This window comes from Geospiza fortis, unplaced genomic scaffold (genome assembly GCF_000277835.1).
Source record: "Geospiza fortis unplaced genomic scaffold, GeoFor_1.0 scaffold145, whole genome shotgun sequence".
Taxonomy (NCBI): Eukaryota; Metazoa; Chordata; class Aves; order Passeriformes; family Thraupidae; genus Geospiza; species Geospiza fortis.
The window spans coordinates 3,548,266-3,567,278 of record NW_005054362.1 but is presented as its reverse complement, the minus strand read 5'-3'; the positions used below and the strand labels follow the sequence as shown (position 1 = coordinate 3,567,278).

The window sequence follows — 19,013 nt, the reverse complement described above, 5'->3', positions numbered from 1 at the left end:
GCGCCCCGCTCCGTGCCCGGCGGCACCGGCAGCGTTGCACGATCCTCCCCCGGTCCGTGCTGCTTATTCCTCTTCGGGAACCCGCTGTCCCCAGTTCCCGGTCTGTGGTGTCCCTTCCCGGGACTCCGCGGTCCCAGGTCCCTGTCCCCAGTCCGTGCCGCCCGTTCTTCTCCGGGACCCGCCAGTCCACCTTGCCAGGTCCGCGCTGCCCGCTCCTATCCCGATCCCTGCTCCTTGTCCTTCCTCCCCGGGCTCCCGGTCCCCGGTCCGTGCTGCCCGCTCCTCCCGGGACCCCGCGGTCCCCGGGCGCTTCTGCCGTGTCACCTGAGCTCCCTCCCATCCTTCTCCCCAGGTCTACTCCGCGCTCCAGTGGATCCAGTTCACCATGGCCATGCTCAGGTACGACACGCTGCCCATAGAGTTGCTGTCGCGAAGATTATTTTACCCAGAAAAGCAAAAAAAAAAAGAGAACTCGCGTCTCCCAGCGAGGCAGACGCGCTCCTGTTCCAACCTGTGCTTTGTTTTCTCAGCGTTGTAGGTTCCAGCTCAATTATTGCTTACGCCGTCTTCCAAAATGCAGTGCGGTCCCCCGAGGTAAGGTCTGAGCTTCCTTCTCCCTCCCTGAGCTGTGGTGTCAGTCCCTGCAGGTGGATCACACCTGTAGTACAGACCCTCTCCTAGGAGCAGCTGCAGGTCTCAGGGTTATGTGCTTAAACCTTGTTTAATAGCTAGGAGGAAAAGGGCTTGCTAAGAATTGGGCTGTTTGTCTTGGTAGGAGGTGAAAGGACTGACCTTGAGCCTGTGCTTCTGCAGGGAGAAGCAGGTTCCTCAGTCCTGTGCTTTCTGCTGCTCCAGGGAAGTCCTCCAGTCATTCCTGGGAGCAGGGATTTCTTGCTGTGCCCTCCTCAGTGGGCTCCTGGGGGGCTGAGCAGTTGTGCACAAAGCTGCTGGAGTGCAAATTGGAGCTGCCCCTGCAGAAATGCTTTTATAAGTGTTGGTTTTTGGCTGTCTCTGAGGAGTTTCTCTGGGCAGGTGTGCTACTAAAACTGACCCTACAGCCCTCCATCCCATCCTGCCGGGCTTGGGTGCCCACACGCAGTCCCTCTGTGTGTCCAGGACTTCCTGGGGGCAGTGAGCCAAGCTAATCCCTCTGAAGTTGGGATTTGCTGTCCAGGGTTTGCAGGCTCAGCCTGGCCTGTGGAACACATGGAAACTCAGTGGAGCTGGCAGCAGCTGTATTTGTCCTTCCTTCATCTTCATGTACGTTGTGGATTCGATCTGCAGCCCAGAGAATGGAACTTCCAGGGAATTCCTGGAGCTATCCCTGGAGAAGCAAGGAATGCAGGCAACTGACACATTGTTGGATGACACGGTGGGAAGGAGAACATGAGTCCATGTTTGCAGGGCAAAGCTGTCCCACTTACAGCAGGCAGGACCTTGCTCCCAGCCAAGCTCTTGGAAACGAGCACATCCACATAAACTGTGGAGATCTCCATGCATTCCCAGGGAAGAATGGGAATTCACCTTAGAAGAAGGCTGGGACTTCACCTTAGAGCTGGGATGGAAAAGCTGCTTGAGCTTGTGCTGCTCAAGGTACACATCAAGGTACCTGGAGAGCTCCAGATGTGATTCCTTTGTGGAAGGATGTGGAGCAGGGGTTGGCAGTGTCCTGCTGTGACTCAGCAGCCTCATCCTGCTGGCTCCCATGGCCGGGTTGCTCAGGAGCCCTTCTGCTCTCAGTCATGTGATGGGGCTGTGGCTTGGGAGCTGCTCGTGAGCCACTCATGGCTCCAAGTCAACAATGGGCCCTTCCTGCTCCAGAGGGTCCAGATGTTTCTGCTCAGATTATTTCTGCAAATCCGGATAGGAGGGCTAGATGCCAGCTGGAGGGACTGGTTTGCATCAGCCTTCCAGGCTCCTCTGCTGCCAGGGGAGATCTGGGTTTCAAAAGTGACAAAATCTCCATTAACTTCCCCATAGTCTTGTCCTCATGTCTCGGGTCTGAAGTGGAAGTTTGTAAACAAAAGGGCTGGAAGAGATCCATATCAAGGCTAGCCACAAACAGATTATTCCCTGAGTCATGAGGACCCACAGCGAAACATTTAAAAATAAACAGCTCTGGAGGCTGGGAGGAGAAGGATCTTAGAAACACTTCCCTTCCTGCCCCCAACCTCAGAAATCAAATGTTGCATTCTTGAAGCTTGCTTGCTGTCTCTATGGGGTCAATAAAACCCTTCAGCCTGAGGTAAATCATTCAGAAGAGGTGATGGCAAGCAAGGAAGAACCCTCAGCCCAACACATTTGAGGAAGAACCCTCAGCTCAACAGGTTTGAGGAAGAAACCTCAGCTCAGCAGGTTTGAGGAAGAACCTTCAGCTCAGCATGTGCCTGGGCCATGGCCACAGAGCCCAATCCCCGTGTGTGCTGCAGCTGGAGCTGCCAGGATGTAAATCATTACATCTTTGCAGTCCCTTCCTCTATTTTATAAATACCAGTGCTTATTTTTTTCCCCTTTTTTCAAGCCAGAGCCACACGTGCCCCTGTGTCACCTACTTCTTTATCCAAAACAGCTCCTGCACCCACCAGCAGTGCCTTGCTCCAAGGGCACTTGTGCTGGAGAAAGAGGTCACCTGTTTGATTGCAAAAGTGCCTTCTTTGCTTATTTTAGATCTGTTTGGTTTAACCTGCCTCGATCACAAACTGGACAGTGCCCCCAGCCTGTCGTGCCAGGGCTTCATTTCTGCACCAGTGAGGAAAAGCCTGGTTAAAAAAAGGCATTTACAGATGAAATCAAATTAAAATTAACTCCAGGTCTTTATGCCTTGTGCTCCTTCATGCCCTAAGGACAAATCTGGCTCGATCAGATCTACCTTAACTCTTATCACACTTCCTAAGCTCTCTCTCACTGCACATGGGAACAAGGATAACACAACGTGATGTGTGGCATACATTTACTTCCAGGACAATATTGAGGCAAATTTCACCAAAAACTCAGCTCCATGAAAAGAAATACAAAATCAAAGCCTGCTGAAACATTTCCATGCTGTGTTTGGCATTATCATTTTCTGTAGGGAAAGAAAAACACCACATTTTTCTCTCCTGGATGCTGAAAATGAGGTACCAAAGGCTTTAATTAAGAATATAGGTAATTAGGCTGCTTTTCCAGAGTCTCTGCTCTCCCACTAACAAAGAAAATGTTGGCCAGAATTTTTGCACAAATGTTTTCCTGCAGTGTTTACAGTCCTGGCCAGTGTGTGCAAACTGGAAATGGGCTGGAAACTGTTGTTAAAGGAGACATGACTCCTTTCCAGCAAGATGCAGCAATAGTGGCTCTGAGTGGAAATTAATCCAGCTTGTAAAATAAACCCAACCTTAGTCATCAGCTGAAATGACATGGAACTCAAAGAAAAATGTTTGTTTCAAGTCACTCCAGAGCTGAGGAAGGGTTTGTATTTACTGGAAGTTTGATTTCTGTGTGAGTTTATTTAAAACATGATCTCTCTTCTCCCTGCCAACTTGTCCTGGTTTGCAAAATTATAACATGGTGGATATTTGGGATATTTTCTGTAAGTTTTGATGCTGCTCTTGAGTCCTGTGGCAGAAGTGGTGGTTGGAGTAGGGAGTGTGCATTGGAACAGCTCCTGAGAGCACAAATCCACGTGGAATTTCCCTGCAAGGAAAGTTGTCTCACCAGAAGGGCTGGGAGGTGACAGTGTTCAGATAACACCAGATAACCTGGTACTGATGCCTGAGCACAATTAATCTTTCTGCTGTAATTGGCGTAGGAGTTTTAAAGGACTGAAAACAAGGATGATATTCAGGAGTAGAGGCTTAAAAGTTTTCATCTGGTAACTTTTCTTTGATCTTGCTTGGCTTTTAAAATAGAGGAGGCTTTTTTTATTGGAGCTCTCAGGGTGAAGATGAATTGACTAGTCTCAGAAATGTTGTCACAGTGCTTCCCTGAGGGTAAAATCATCCCTCCACAAAGTGCCACTTATGCCCCACTTCCCCTCAATTAAGGCTTTCAAAAGAACTTTGCAGTGAGGTTTTTCTACTGAAAAACTTTCCTCACCTGCAGAAAAACCTTTGGAAGGCTGTATTAAATATCTTTATGTCTGATAAGGAGGTAAAACTGCAGCTGGGGGGTGGGAAGGCTGTGACTCCACTCACACCTGCTGAGATTTTCCCTTTTCCCTTTTCCAGGTGCGTCCACTTTTCTACCTGAGCCTCTCAGATCTGCTCCTGGGCATGTGCTGGCTGGCTGGGGCCCTGCTCTACAGCTCACCCACCTCCCAGCAGGACCTCATCTGCTACAACCTGCAGGCCACGGGACAGGTGAGTGGCCTTGGCACCACATTATATCATTAACCTCATAATTTGTCATAATTAACCTCGCTGGTGATCAGAGTGTGGCCGTGGGGGCTGTTTCTCTTGGCTTTGTGTGGAAAAGGGAGATCATGGAACTGGGGTTTAGGATCCTCTGGTGTGTGAGAGGAAGAGAAGGTGGGATTTTGTGGTTGTTTGTGTGAAATGAGCAGATGGGACTCGATCTCTCTCCTGCTGGATCCATGCCCATGGATCTCTGCTCTTACATGGCAGCTTTTCTATTTCTCTTTGTGCTTCCTCCAGCCTGGGCAGGAACAGACACATTCTGTGACTTGTTTGAGCTCAGACTTAAATTACTCACATGAACATCCCAATTCTTGCTTTTCCCAAGGATCAGCACAAGCTCAGCCTGTGTCCCATTGACTCAGCTGATCCCTGTGCTGGGGACCAGTTGGAGTAGGGTGGGTGAGCACTGTTTTCCTGACAATTTGTTATTGCCTCACCCAGTTCCCATTTCAACACCAGGCTTTGGAGATCTCAGCTCTCAAAAATCTCTGCAGGGTCCAGCTGAGCGTGGGGGTTCATAAATGATGATCCCTGGAATTAATTTTTTCCTTTTAAAGGAAATGGCTGGGAAGAGCAAGGGGCTTTTGGAACCTTTGATCTGTGGGCTCAGGCAGCTCCCTGGGAGTGTGGTGGCACCCACAGCTGGGAACTGAACATCCTCATGGAACAGCAGCATCCAAAGCTGGAAGGGATCTCCATGTGCCTCAGAGAGGGCAGGAAAGCAGCTGCAGGTGCAGGATGGAATTGTTCCTGCTGCTGTGTGTCTGGGCAGGGTTGTTTCAGCAGCTGTTTTGGGGTACAGATGTGCTGCTGAGGGTTTCCACTCCAGGCTCATCTCTGGTCCCTCCAGCCTTACTGGCTCCACAGTATGTTCATGTTGAGAGAAACAGTGAGGTTTGGGTAACTTGGCCACTCGGGAATGATGCAGAATGACATCAAAGATGTTTTTAAGATGATGGTAAATGGGAAAATGAGGAGAGCTTGGGAGAGGATTTCAGAGTTGGAAGGTGGAAGGAGCAAAGCAGGACTGAGGCTGTTCCTGAGCTGTTTCCCTTGCCTGGGGGACAGTTCTTTCAGCTGATGTGATATTTTTATGGCCTGGAGGCAATTTGCACTTCTAGAGGAGAAATAAGTTGGCTGTGGAAAATATGCCCATAATTTCTCATCTCCCTTGCACTTCTGGCTGTTCTCTGCCCTCACTTTTCCAGCCTGTGGCTTCTCAGGGACACCAGCACAGGATGGGACAAGGTGGGGACTTTGTGTTCATGCTGGGTGGGCAGAACTGGCCTTGGGCCAGGACACGGCTTTGTGCAGAGTCTCACCCTGACCTCAGCCAGTGTCCCCTGGCTCCTCTCCGGTGTGCCCCCCCCAGTCCCCACAGCACAGGGACTACCTGGGTGGCAGAGCTGGATTGCACCTGGCAAGAGCTGTGGCTGCTGTTTGCTCTGGGAGAAATTAAAACAAACTGAGCCCTTGCCATAGCAACCTTTCCCCCAGGGCACGTGACAGTGCAGGACCTCCTCACCCAACACCCTGCAGTGCCCTTGAGAGGTGGGAACACCTTGTGCGTAAGAAGGAGCCAGTAACAGGTTGAACCAGCTGATTCCTGAACCAGCAGGAGGGATCTGGAAGCTGATGGAATGAGTAAATAAATGTCTCACTGTGCTGCTGTGTGTCTCACAAACACCTGGGGCCTCTCTGCACACCAGCACCCAGAAGGTGTCAGATGAGCCGAGGTGAGGATGGGCAGGGACAGCCCAGCAGTGGAATTTGCAGACCTTGGAGAGGCTGACACTGGACTCTTTGTGATGTCTCAAAGCACTGCCTTAGGAGCAGGGCAATATTTTTTCTTTATTCAGGCTGTTTGCCATTATTTGCCATCACAGGCTGATGTTGCAGAGGACGGGGGACCTCAGAATCGCCACCCGGCTCCAGGGAGCGCCCGCGCTTCTTGGCCGGAGCGGGGCTGAAGAGGGAGTGCAGTGTCCTTATACAACAGTCACGCTTTACGGCCATTTTACAACAGTCGCGCTTTACGACCATTTTACAACAGTCGCGCTTTACGGCAGCTTTACGGCAGTTGTGCTTTACAACACATTTTTACGACAGTCGCGCTTCATGGCACCTTTTACGACAGTCGCGCTTCATGGCACCTTTTACGACAGTCGCGCTTTACGACAGTTTTGCGGCAGTCGCGCTTTATGGCCGTTTTACGACAGTAGCGCTTTACGGCACCTTTTTCGACAGTCGCGCTTTACGGCAATTTACGACAGTCGTGCTTCACGGCACCTTTTACGACAGTCGCGCTTCACGACAATTTTATGACAGTCGCGCTTTACGACGCCTTTTACGACAGTCGCGCTTTACGGCACCTTTTACAACAGTCGCGCTTTACGGCCATTTTACGACAGTCGCGTTTTACGGCCATTTTACGGCAGTCGCACTTTACGGCACACTTTACGACAGTCGCGATTTTCGGCAGTTTTACGGCTGTCGCGCTTTACGGCAATGCTCAGGAGATGACGTCACCATGTCCTTGAGGACCAGGTGGATAAATTGGGGCTGTAGCACAACCACAGCCCAAAACATTCTGGCTTTGGTCAGACAGCCAGGTGCTTAGCACAGCAGCACTGTTCTGCTCCTGTCAGACAAAAACCACTTTTCCCAGCTCACACCAACTGTGACTCCTCCCAAGGACACGCCCTCCAGCTCATCCCGCCACACTCACGAGGTGGCCTCCTCCCGGTTCTCTCCCCATGAGAAGCAGTGTCCGAACTGGGAATCAGCAAACACTTTCCCCTCGGTCACTGCGGTGTCAGCGGTCAGTCCGTGTGTCCATCTGTCCCTCCCCGCTCTCCCCGGGCCGGAGCCCGCGCGGTGCCGGGGCCGCCCCCAAGGGAAGCACGGGCCGGCCCCCGCCCGGCTGTTGCAGTTTGGTCTCGCACGTGACGGTCACGTCAAGCAGAAATATTTCCCTGCTAACGTGTCTGGAAAACTTCTGCTGCAGATGAGGGTGCAGGGAGGGAGGGGGACACCCGATCCTTGGGGGACAAAGGTGCCCTGGCCCTGTGCCTGGTCACGGGGACGAGGACAAGGACATGCTCATGGGTTTGGCTCCCTGGGGGGAACAGGGACCCCCCCTTCCCTCCCCGAGTTAAAATACCAATGCAAGATCATGTAAACAAAGTCATTTTTATTTAAAAAAACACACCGGGGAAAAAAAACCTCAAGCAAACAACATATACAGCAAGGCCACAGACAGTGTAAATTCACTGGTGATAGTGTTAGCTCAGAGAGAACAACAGAGGAAGGGTTACAAGGATATTCTATAAAAACTGGTGTAATTCCCAGAAAAAAATAAGGGCTCTTCATTTCCATTAAAGGAATTACAAAGTCAAAGATGGGCTGGAAACCCACAAGGATGAAGTCAACACCTCTTCCTCCTGCAAATCCTAACAGTTATTGCCAACAGTAGGTGGAAACCATAATTTGCTCCCAAGGTGGCAAAGCACAAAGTTCCCTCTTTTAAGATCTTAAAAAGATCTGAAGTAATTTGCAACTATCAGTCCCTGAATTGGGAGATGTTGCAGTGGATGGAGCTGCCCAGTGTCCAAACTGCATCATAAAGAAGGAGATTGTTTTGTTTCTTGGATTTTCCCTCTTTCAGCCCCAGAACTTTGATTGATATGAATGTAAACACTGCTCCTTTTGCTGTCCTGCATTGCAATAATAAAATCCAGGACAGATATTGTGGTTTTAATTGCACAACTCTCCCACGTTCTTCCAGTTCAGTTCCAGTGGCCTAATAATGTCCTGGCAGGCTCTGCTCATGCTGGGCAGCACAATGGGAGCCACACAAGTGGGATAATGAGGGATCCTTGTGTCTCTGCTTTACCTCCTCATGGGCAGTGCTGCAGGACTGTCCCCAGCCCCAAAGCTGGGGCTCAGGAGAGCAGAATTCCCTTCCCTTCCTGCTGGCACCTTCACAAGTGGCATTTGGGTCTCTGTTCCAGAAGGCAGCACTGACATTTCATGAGCCTCTCCCAGGCGTCCTGAAGTGCAAGAGAATGATCCTTGTGGGCTGTTTTGGAAGTAAAGGGTAACAACCCCTCATTAAAACTCGTTTAATGAGCTGGAGAGTCACTGCAGTGTTCCTGTGACAGCCCTTGGACTCAGCCTCTTGAGCCAGCCAAGAGCATTCACAACCTCAGTGAAGGAGGCCAAGTTTGTTTAGTGACCACTTTCCCAGCTGTGGGTGATACCAGGGTGGCAAACCTGTGCTCCTTATCTTTTTGGCAAAGGATAGCAAAGCCACAGAAAAAAAAAATTTCCCTTGTCCAACCCTTCCTCTTTGCCACTGGAGTTTGTGTTTCCTGTGACAAACACAGCACATGCATGTACATGGTCTGCTTAGGCAACCTGGAGTAAGCATGAATTTGGAAACAAATTTGATCAAGATTTGGGGAGGTTTCAGGGAAGTTTTAGATAATTAGACTCATCTCAAGCTGGAATCAAAAGCTATGAAACTCTCAGTGTGCTCTATCTTTTCTCCCCTTTCCCACGGAGGAAGAAAATAGGTTTTTGGGATGTTAACTCAGGCTGAGGGCAGAGAATATCTGCCCTCACATTCCTCTTGAAATATCCAATTGTTTTCTGTTTCCGTGAATTCTCTCTGTAGTGAGCTTATTACGCAAGAAGGAAATATAAATGTCAATCTGTGCTGAGTTTCCTAATGGACACAGCATTGAGAAGGCCCAAGTGCCTCTGAAACCCTCATTGCCACGCTCTGAGCCAAAAAAATGAGCCAGATCACAAAGATTTTTATTTCTAAGACAATCCTGCTGTCATTAGTTCTTCTGTATGAGACCAAAGTGAAGCTGCTTTTGTGTGGTTTAAGGTGGGAATTTCCAACCTGGCTCAGCCCCTATGCTCAGACCCTCACCTTTGGTAGGTGTTCATCATCCTGCCTCTGTTCCATGGGATTTGGGAGGAGCTAAACATGCTCCAGGAATTGTTATTCCAGGACTGAAATGCTGGTTTTATTTCTCAGATATTCTACGTGGCCTCTTTTCTCTACACTGTCAACTACACCTGGCACCTGTACATGGACCTCAAGGTGAAATACAACCAGAACCTCTTCAGGGTGCCTCCCCAGGTGAGTGGGATTGATGTGGGACTGGTGTAAAGGCTGGGAACCCAGGGACAAGGACACAACACTCAGGAAAAACCTCCCTGCATTGCAGGCTGAGCAAATACTTCACAAATGACCAAAATCTCTCCTTGCTGTTAATTCCTCCCTCACACCCAAACAGGGAGGCACCACCACTGCCATGACCAGGCTGGGGAATACCTCAGATATTCCTTCAAGATAACACATTCCTTATGCAGCTCTTCCCAACAAACCCATCAGCCCCACTGCCCTACATAGGTCCCCCAGACATTTGCTGTGCACAGCAAATTTTGCATCCCAGAAATTCCATCTGGAAATTCAGGAGCACCAGGCTGGGCACATCCCCTTCAGCTGCTGAATCCTCCCTGGGAACTGCTTCCTGTGAACCAGGGGCTGTGCAGAAATAATTTAATTAAGATTTTTGGATTTTGCAGGTTGTAGATTATGCAAGTTGCGTTGGCCGAATAGCAACGATCTTGTCAAGGTAAGATTTCATTCTCCCTGGCACAGGCTGTGGGTTTGGTGAGAGTTAATTCTCCCTGGCACAGGCTGTGGATTTGGTTAATTCTTCCTAGTGGGAGAGTGTGGCTTTGGCAAACTGCAGTGTGCCTATCCCTGCTTCCTACTTGTTTTAAAGCAAGTTTTACTAAAAAGGCTGTAAAGCTCGTCATTAACAGCAGAGTGACCTCATGAATGCAGAGTAAGAGGGTTTTTTCAACCAAGTTAATGATAACTTTATTAACTGGATGTGGTTTTCCAGAAGGTTTCCCTTTACCAATGATTAGCCCTCACAAATGAAAGCCCCGACACTGGTAAAGCTGATAAAATACTTTTCCATAGCAGTGCCAATAAAAACAACTTTAAAGACCTCTGTGGTGATGGGAGAAAAACCAAGCAGTGCCCACGTGGAGCAGTGCAATAACCCATGACTGTGCTGTCCTTTCTCCTCTCAGCCTGATCCCTTTCCTCCTCATGGTGCCTGTGTTCTGCCTGGGCAACAGCAGTAATTGCTACCAGAACTTCAGCCAGAAGCATGGGTGAGCTTCCTCCCTTGCTGTGGCACTGCCCCAGGGCTGCTCTGCTGGCTGGGCAGGAGCTCAGGCTGTCCCCTGTGTCCCCAGGTGTCTCCTGATGCACACGGAGGTGGCCGAGCCCCCCAGCGAGCCGCAGGGCCTGAGCGGCTCCGTGTGCCGCGCCATGCATTTCTACGGCATCGGCGTCTTCCTCGTCTCCTTCCTCATCAGCTTCGTGGCCATCCTGGTAAGGCTGGTCCTTGTGGAGCCTTGGATGGCTCCAGAGGCCAGGCAATCATGGAATCATGGAGTGGTTGGGTGGGAAACATCTTTGAGCTCATCCAGTGTCACTCTCTGCCATGGGCAGGGATGCCTTCCACTGTCTCAGGTTGCTCCAAGCCCTGTCCAGCCTGGCCTTGGACACTTCCAGGGATGGAGCAGCCACAGCTTCTCTGGGAAGGATTTCCTCCCAATATCCCATCTAAACCTGCTCTCAGTTTTCAATCCTTTCCCCCCTGTCTGCTCACTCCATGCTCTTGGCAAATAGGGCAGGGGAATAAATGTATGGTGCTGCTTCCCTTTTGGAAGGGGTGGTAGGGGAAAGAAAGTATCACTGTGCTACCAGATAAATCCATCTGGAGTCCTGGGTTCTGTCAACCCATCCCAGGAATATTTTAGCAGAAATTTAAAGGCTTGGAGCTTGGCAGAAGAGATCACCTCCTGCATGGGTGAGCAAGAGGTGATTAATGGTTGGACTCCATGATCTTAGAGATCTGTGCCAGCCTAAACAATTTAATAATTCCAAAACCAATTCAGAGTCTTCAGTTTAGAAAAGGCCACATGCAAAGCAACATCTTCCACAGAATTTCAGAGCTGTGTGAAAAGGCTGGATAGACTGGGATCCATCCTGGATGAACCCAGCAGATCACAGCCTGTCCAATAACATCTGCCTGCTCTTTTCCAGGTTATCCTGAGTCAGGCCCGAGTGCTGTACAAGAGGTTTGTGAACTCCACGGGGTTCCTGGGGGATCAGCAGTGGGCCATGATTAAGATGGTGGAACAACGGGTGGTTTTTTACCCCATTGCCTTCTTCTGCTGCTGGGCCCCAGGTGAGCAGAGAGTTCCTCCCCAGCATCCCCCTGTGGAACCCCAGAGAGGTGGGGTTAACTTCACCCTCCCATCCATCCCCTTCCACAGCTGTCCTCCTTGGAATGCTGAAACTGACTGCTTCAACAACCAGCAAAATCTACATGGCTCTGCTGATCCTGCAGGTAAATGTCTGCCCCTGCAGCCTCCTGCCTCCTCACCTTGAGTCTCCTGCCCTGCAGCCCTGCTGCATCTCTGCTGTGTGAGCCCAAGTCTGATTTGTGCTTTTGCTTGGCAAAGATCTTGGTTTGGTGGTTGATGTTTTCCACAGGCTTGAAAAGGTCTCAGTACCCAACAGTTTAGTGGTGAACAGGGTGCTGGGTGGATGTTTGGACTTGGTGACCTCAAAGGTCTTTTCCAACCTCAGTGATTCTGTGGTCATGGAAATTGTGGCAAATAGGGCTAGAAAGGATCCCCAGAAATTGGTTTTGTTTTCCCTATGTCCCTAAATCTCCAGATGTGATTCCTTAATAACACTTGTCCAGCTCCTTCTTGCGCCTCATGCACAAGTTAGACATTTTATCAAATTATATCTATATAGTTATAGATATATACTATATATACTATAGTTATAGTTATCTATATGTTATTATTTTTATTTAATATATAAACATACATAAAATATATTCTCTATTTGTATAGCATTTATATTTAATTAGATATTCATTAAATATCTAATTTCTATCTAAAATAACAGCACAATTTCTCTATCACAGGGAAGATAAAATCCTGCTGGGAGGGGGAGGTTTTCCACGGATCCCAGAGCACGGAGCAGTGCTGGGATCCCTCATTCCCCTGTGCTCTCTCCCAGGCTCTCACCGCAGCTTCCCAGGGGCTCCTGAACTGCCTGGTGTACGGCTGGCCCCAGCACGTGTCCCTGTCCCTGAAGCGCGGCTCCCGCCGGGATGTGGACACGCAGACCCCGCTCCTGCGCTCCCAGAAGAAATTCTACTCCAGCACGGCCCCCGCCGGCCCGCCCGACACCGCGGGCTCCTCCTCCACCCTGCTCTGATGCAGCGCTGCCTGCAAGCAGAGAGGCAGAGTCCTTCCTACTCCTCCTTCCAACTCCTCGTTCTCCAGAGCCGGGATGGACCTGTCCCCGCGGGGCTGGCAGAGCCAGGAGCTCAGTGGACATAGTTATTTATTTAATGGATTCTTTCAGCGTGGTAAATCTTTAGTCCAGACTTTCTCCTCCTGGAAATATCCCTAGAAATGCAGCAAAGCCCGTGTAAAGGCTCAGATACCTGGTCCAGCTCCATGGAGGTTGAGCAGAGGATGTTTTACTTTGTTTTTTTTCTCCAAGTCGTTGCCTTTACAAATTAACAGAAAGCAAAATGAGCATTTTTCAATCTCTGCTTTTAATTCACTCTAACCATGAGAATTTGCACCACCCTAAGAACAAATTGCAGGGAGTGAAGAATTGCAAAGGACAAAAGCTGCCTGGAATTTCTGCACATTTCCCTTTCCTACTTCCTGCCAACTCCTGCCCAGACACAATACTCCCAAAAATCAGCTGCTTCGACCCTGTGGAGCATCTCTCATGAACCAGGTGAGCAGGACTTTGTCTGAATCTCTCTTTGCATTTCCAGACATTCACATGAAGTTATTTACTGAGGTCCCACCATTCTATAGGAAATAAACCAGGTCTTTGAGCTGTGTTAAAAAACAACTCTTTACCTTTACACTCTTTTATTTTCCAACAGCTTCACTTTTTGGGTCCAACCCAAATTTTTCTCATAGCAGGTTAGACAAGAAGAGGAAATACTCCAGCTTTGTGTAATTAACTTACACAACTGTGTAAACTCTGGGTAAGTCACACAAGGGCCCTGGAGGTTTGGTCAATGACTTATTTTCTCCTACAGAGTGAGACTGAGTGCAACAATTCAATTTTGCTGTTCTACAGGATAAAAACAAAATTTTCAGCCATCTTCTTCCAACGGGTCCTTCAAATCCTCCTCTAGTCCCAAAATTTGGACATGGATGATTCAGTGTTTCTCCAGCCCCACTTCAAAGGCAAATATTCCACAGGGAGGATGGGATTTCTGCCCTGGCACTGGCAGGGCATGAAACACACCCAATCTCATCCCTGAGAGCCTCCTGCACCCTCCTGGGACTGACCCCGTTTGTGGAGCCAGTGCAATTTGTTTAAAAGGGGATTAAGTCTTCCTAAGTGATGAAAGATTATCCAGGGAACAATGATTGGATTGCTAATGGAGCATCAGAGCTGGCAGTGGGTGCTGACACATGCCCAGGGCTCCTCAGAATGCAGGAGTCTCTCAGTGTGTGTTTGAGGGGAGTTTTCTTGCTGGAAAGAGCCATTCCATGGGCACTCACAGCTGGGTTGGCTGCTCCAAGTGCTCCCAGGAATTGTTCCCTCAGTCCCTTTCCCAGTCTGGAGGCTCTGAGGGTCACTCACCACCCAACCCACTCTGAACTCCCCCAAGGCAAAGGAAATCCTCTAACAAGGAAGGGGCCTGAGCCCTCACACCTGCCCCATCTCATGTCCTGAAATGCTCCTGGCCCAAGGGTGTGTCTGGTTCCTGTCACCTCGAGGATAACAAAAACATTTCCAGAGGCAGGAAGGGCCCAAGGCTGAGGCTCTGTGTCCTGAGAGGGGAGGGAAGCACCCCCTGTACCTGGAACAGGGCCAGCAGCAATAAAACAGATCCATTTCTCACCAGCCACTGTCCCCCAGTCCCAGCAGGGCTCCCACTGCAAGGATCATCAGCCCAGGATCTGGATCCTATTCCCATTGTCCCAAAGACAGAAGGACTCATCCCTCCCTTCCCTGACTGCCCAGTCCAATTCCACAGCCCTCAGGGGTTAACTGGGAGCACTGGGCAGGTGCTGCTGCCATCTGATGGAAAGCTGGGCTTAAAAAAGGCAATTTTGGGTTATGTTGCCAAGCAGAGCCCAGGATCTCCTAGGGATTTAGCCAGCCTCAAATCCTCATCCAAGTGTTTATTCCCATGGATCAGGGAGGTGGGATGGGAGGCTGAGGGTGGCAGAATAATGGAATCATGGAATCTCTAAGGCTGGAAAAGCTCTCTAAGATCATCAAATCCAAAAAAGAACCCAGCACCACTGTGCTCACCACTAACCACACCCCCAAGTGCTGCACCCATACCTTCTGGACACTTCCAGGGAAAAGCAGAATCCTGCTGCTCTTCCCTCCTGCTCCTTCCTTCTCTCCTGCAGGGATTTGGGAACCAAACAAAAACAGCCAGGAACTTTTGAGTTTAGTAAAATCATTTATATACAGGATGGGTAATATTTACAATGTAATACTGATCCAAAAGGAACTAACAGGGAACACTGAGAAGGAGAAATGAGAACATTTTAACACACAGGACTTAAACATGGGGACAGACTTGGGTTTCCAAAAGAAAATCCAGAAGTAATGACAGCAAAACTTTGACATGTTGCTATTTCCAATCAAAACCTCTTTCACTAATCAGGTTCTCCTAATTTTAATATATATAGAAAAGCTTCAAATAATCAAATCACAGGAGAAGCCAGTTATACAGAAAATTTTGTAAAGGTCAAATGATTTCAGACATTTTTCTTCACTTAAATAAAATTCTTAAAAAAAAACACCAAAACCCAACAACCTCCAGAGCTTTCCCACATATTTTTAGTGTTTGTACAAAGAAATTCTTCTTTGATCCCACACTTCCAGCTCGAGATATTTACAATATTCACAGTCTGCTATAAAGGATCAGTAGATTTATTACCAAGTCAAGCCTCAGAGAATCAAGACAAGGTGTCTTGCACTTGCTTCAACTGAAAAATAAACTAAACACAGGAAGGAGAAAGTCAAATGCTACTTTCAAACATTTAAATGAATCCATTAAAGTTATTGAACTTTTAAATGTAAAACAGAACTTTCCCAAGAGTAAAAAAAATCAGCTTTCTCATAGAAACAAAACCATTTGACCTTGAGTCTTCAAATTTTGTTTTCTTAATCTGTCCCTCCTCCCTCTGCTTCAAATCAGGCCCTTCTTATTTATCACAGACAAGAAAAAGGAGATTAAATCCATCAAAAGCAGTTCCTTGTGGCAAAAGCCCTTGGAAATTTGTACAAATGTTCCCACCTCAGGATCAGCAGCACTTAAGGGATGAAGAAAAGGAGGAATCCTCTAACACACATCAGATCCCACCTTCCCCTCTGACTGCACTTCCAACAAATTCTGACTCCCACAAAACTGCCTGAGGATTTTCCTCCTGGGAGGGCAGAGTCACAAAGTGCTTCTGGAGGGGATTTTTTTGCTCTGCCATTCAAACAAAGGTGATTTCCTTGTTTCCATCTCTATCTGCCACACTTGAAAGTTTCAATTCCCCAGAAAAACATGGATTTCAAGTTCAAAATGAAACCATTTCAAGACATGACCTAGAATTAGAGCAAGGACAGAAATGCACATAACAGGGCTTGGTGGTACAGCCAAAAAAGTGACAAAAACTCTCAATTTTTGCTAATTCTCTTCAGTTTTCATCAAGAGATCAGTGCACAAATATTCCAGGTAGTGTCAGAGGTACAATTCCAGCTCACACAAACATTCCCTGCTCCCATCAGAGGATGGATAAGCAGGGACTGTTCTTACCAAAACAGGCATTGGAAAACTGTCCACAGGATTAAGGAAAGCTGACAGAGAACAGGAAACAAAGCATCTCCTTCATGTAGAAAAAACAAGTCACTGTTTAGAAAATTGTATAGAAAGAGTCAGACACTGCTTTGCCATCCAGCTAAAGCTGCAAGGAAATTTTGGTATAGAAAAGAGACAAAAAAAAAAAGAACAAGGCTGGACTTTTGTAGGAGAGAACTGGGAGACTGATGGCTCAGATTTGTCAACGTAAACCCAAAAATGGATGAGCTGTGAAAGACAACAACGTTCAGGAGTGGTCACTGAGGGCCCTGGGTTGGCACTTCAGTCTGCAGACCAAACTCAGCCGGTGTCTGCACGGATTTGGTACCAAAATAGCTCTATAAAAAGCCTCCGCCCGATCTTTGAAAGAAAGAGAAGCAGAAAAGGTAGAAAACTAGAACTATGTACAGATTCTTGCCATTGGTTTGCTTTATCAGGATTTAAAAAAGCAGCTTTTGGAGCCAATGTTCCAGACTAGAGTAAGAACCTGCCCTGGGGAGCAGGGAGCAGCCCTGCAGTTGTGGCTCCCCCAAGAAGGAGCTCGAAGGCATCAGAGATGAGAATTTGGGCTCCAGAGAAATCCCAGGGGTTCCCCAGAGCACTGGGAGCCTGCCTGGGAACAGCTCTGCTAAACAAGAGGACAAGTCAGAACCCAAGCCTTGGATCTTCTAGGAAGGAAAGAATGGGAATATCCCAAACAAACAAAGCCCAGGCTGGTCTCAATCCATAGAAGATCCCACCATGGAAATTAAAAGAACTTGTGCATAAGGACTTGAACATTCTTCTGTTCTGCTGTTGGACAAGGTGAGAAAAAGAAGAGTTTTGTGCTGAACGGCTGATTCAGCCTTAAAAAAGCTCTGAGGAAGATGAGGAGAAAGAAAGAGAGGAGGTTAAGCCTTAAAGAAGGTCTGAGGGAGATGGGGAAGATGACAAAAAAAGAGAGTCACTGCTCAGAACTGAAAATTTCAGCAAGCACATGGCCTCAGATGCCTGGGCCAGGCACCAAGCCAAACTGAAGGGTATTTAATTGATTTTTCCCTATCTAAAGACCTGGAATTTAGGTGCCAAGGGGAGCTGTGAATTTGCATTTCACAGCACTTGCTTCAAGTACTCACTGAGCAGGGGCTTGAGAAACTGTGGCTCTCCTTCGCATACAGTCACTGCAGGGGCTGGATGTGGCAGGTGAAAGGCAGCTTCTGCAACTGGTTATTAAGAAAAAGAATGGTTTTTAACAATAAAATCCACCCCATTTGTGGGGCTCATGATTAACAGTACATAAGTGATCATATATACCTCGAGGAACTGAGTTTTAAAAAAATATTACAGTACCAATGATTTTTTTTTTTGTATCTACAACTATACAGCATTTTCAAGCAGTATGGAAATTTAATGAAATAATTATGATTTATTAATTTACATAAAAATACTTTTTACAGGTAAAGAATAAATCTTAAATGGTAAAAAAAATAAGATTAGGAAGCTCCAGCTATTGAGAGTCGTGGGAATTTGTCTGCTCTTCAATCACTTGTTTGACAATTTCTGCCAGTTTTAGTCGATCCACTTTGTCTGTGAATCCTCTGCCTGGAAGGGAAAAAAAACAGAGAATCAGCTGGAGCTGGGCACAAGGAGGAAAGCAATCCCAGCTGGAATTAAACAATGCTTCACACAGACTCAGGGCAACAGCAGCACAGGACCCAAAAGGACTTAGAGACCATGGAAAAATGGAGCAATTAAAGATCTCAATGAGAGCCAAGCAAACAGAGCAGAGGAAGAAGCAGGATCAAGGCCTTGTGAAGGTGGCTGATGCTCCTGGTCCCTCCCACCCATCAGCAGCTGCTCCTGGGGGCTGACACCTCTGCAGCCTCCTCTGGCCAGGAGCCACCCAAGCAGTCCAAGGTGCCTGTCCTGGTTTCTTTCTGCTTCCCACCCAAACTGAGCTGGCAGGGAGGAGCAGCCTCCAGCAGAAAGAGGGAACAAACAGCTGGATGGAAAGCAGCTCAACACAGCTGAAGAAGTTCCTAAAAGGATCACAGAATCCTGGAATGGTTGGAAAGGATCTTAAAGGTTATCTGGGCAGGGACACCTTCCACTATCCCAGGTTGCTCCAAGCCCTGTCCAACCCCTCCTTGGACACTTCCAGGGATGGGGCAGCCACAGCTTCTCTGGGCAATCTGTCCAGGGCTCCCCATCCTCACAGGGAAGGTTTTTTTGTATATATCCCATCTATCCCTGCCCTCAGACAATTTAAAATTATCCCTTTCTATCATGATCCATTTATGCTGTTACATTCCTGGTGCTTCTGAAAACTCAACCCTGACCCCTCAAATAGAAATTTCAAAGCAACACTTTCACCCCCATTTTGGGAACACCAGTTCTGGCAGAAAGGATAAAACAGTGTCAAAACCTAAATCAGCACAAATCCTATACATTTGGGGTTATTTCCATAGCAGGAGGTCTGTGCTTCCCCCTTTTCCACATTCCCAGTGAGAGAGCAGGAATTCTCACCGTTCCAGCTGAAGCTCTGCAGGGTGTCTCGCAGCAATTTGCATTCCCTGTTGTATTTCCAGGCCTCCTGCATCACTTCATTCAACTTCTCATCTTCATTCTCTCCTGGTTGGGACAACAGAGGGACACAGGAGGTTTGGACTCG

The 19,013-nt window shown here is 48.2% G+C and overlaps 2 protein-coding genes across 3 annotated transcripts in view; one reads left to right on the top strand and one right to left on the bottom strand.

Moving 5' to 3' along the window:
* Positions 1-177: 177 nt before the first annotated feature.
* Positions 178-19,013, top strand: part of TMEM116 (transmembrane protein 116) — a 19,759-nt gene continuing 923 nt past the window's right edge. The window contains exons 1-11 of the mRNA XM_031059459.1: positions 178-198; positions 353-399; positions 531-594; positions 4,203-4,334; positions 9,442-9,546; positions 9,996-10,045; positions 10,515-10,598; positions 10,683-10,821; positions 11,539-11,683; positions 11,772-11,845; positions 12,532-13,269. Coding sequence (XP_030915319.1) covers positions 386-399; positions 531-594; positions 4,203-4,334; positions 9,442-9,546; positions 9,996-10,045; positions 10,515-10,598; positions 10,683-10,821; positions 11,539-11,683; positions 11,772-11,845; positions 12,532-12,732 — 1,008 coding nt within the window. The 5' untranslated portion in view covers positions 178-198; positions 353-385 and the 3' untranslated portion in view covers positions 12,733-13,269. The remainder of the gene's footprint in view (positions 199-352; positions 400-530; positions 595-4,202; positions 4,335-9,441; positions 9,547-9,995; positions 10,046-10,514; positions 10,599-10,682; positions 10,822-11,538; positions 11,684-11,771; positions 11,846-12,531; positions 13,270-19,013) is intronic.
* Positions 14,952-19,013, bottom strand: part of MAPKAPK5 (MAPK activated protein kinase 5) — a 20,780-nt gene continuing 16,718 nt past the window's right edge. Inside the window, exons 13-14 of one of the 2 annotated variants that reach the window (XM_005424035.2) lie at positions 18,869-18,973; positions 14,952-17,944 (exon numbers count right to left, since the gene is read on the bottom strand). In XM_005424035.2, coding sequence (XP_005424092.1) covers positions 17,850-17,944; positions 18,869-18,973 — 200 coding nt within the window. In that variant the 3' untranslated portion in view covers positions 14,952-17,849. The remainder of the gene's footprint in view (positions 17,945-18,868; positions 18,974-19,013) is intronic. The other variant, XM_005424036.3, reaches the window with a different exon arrangement.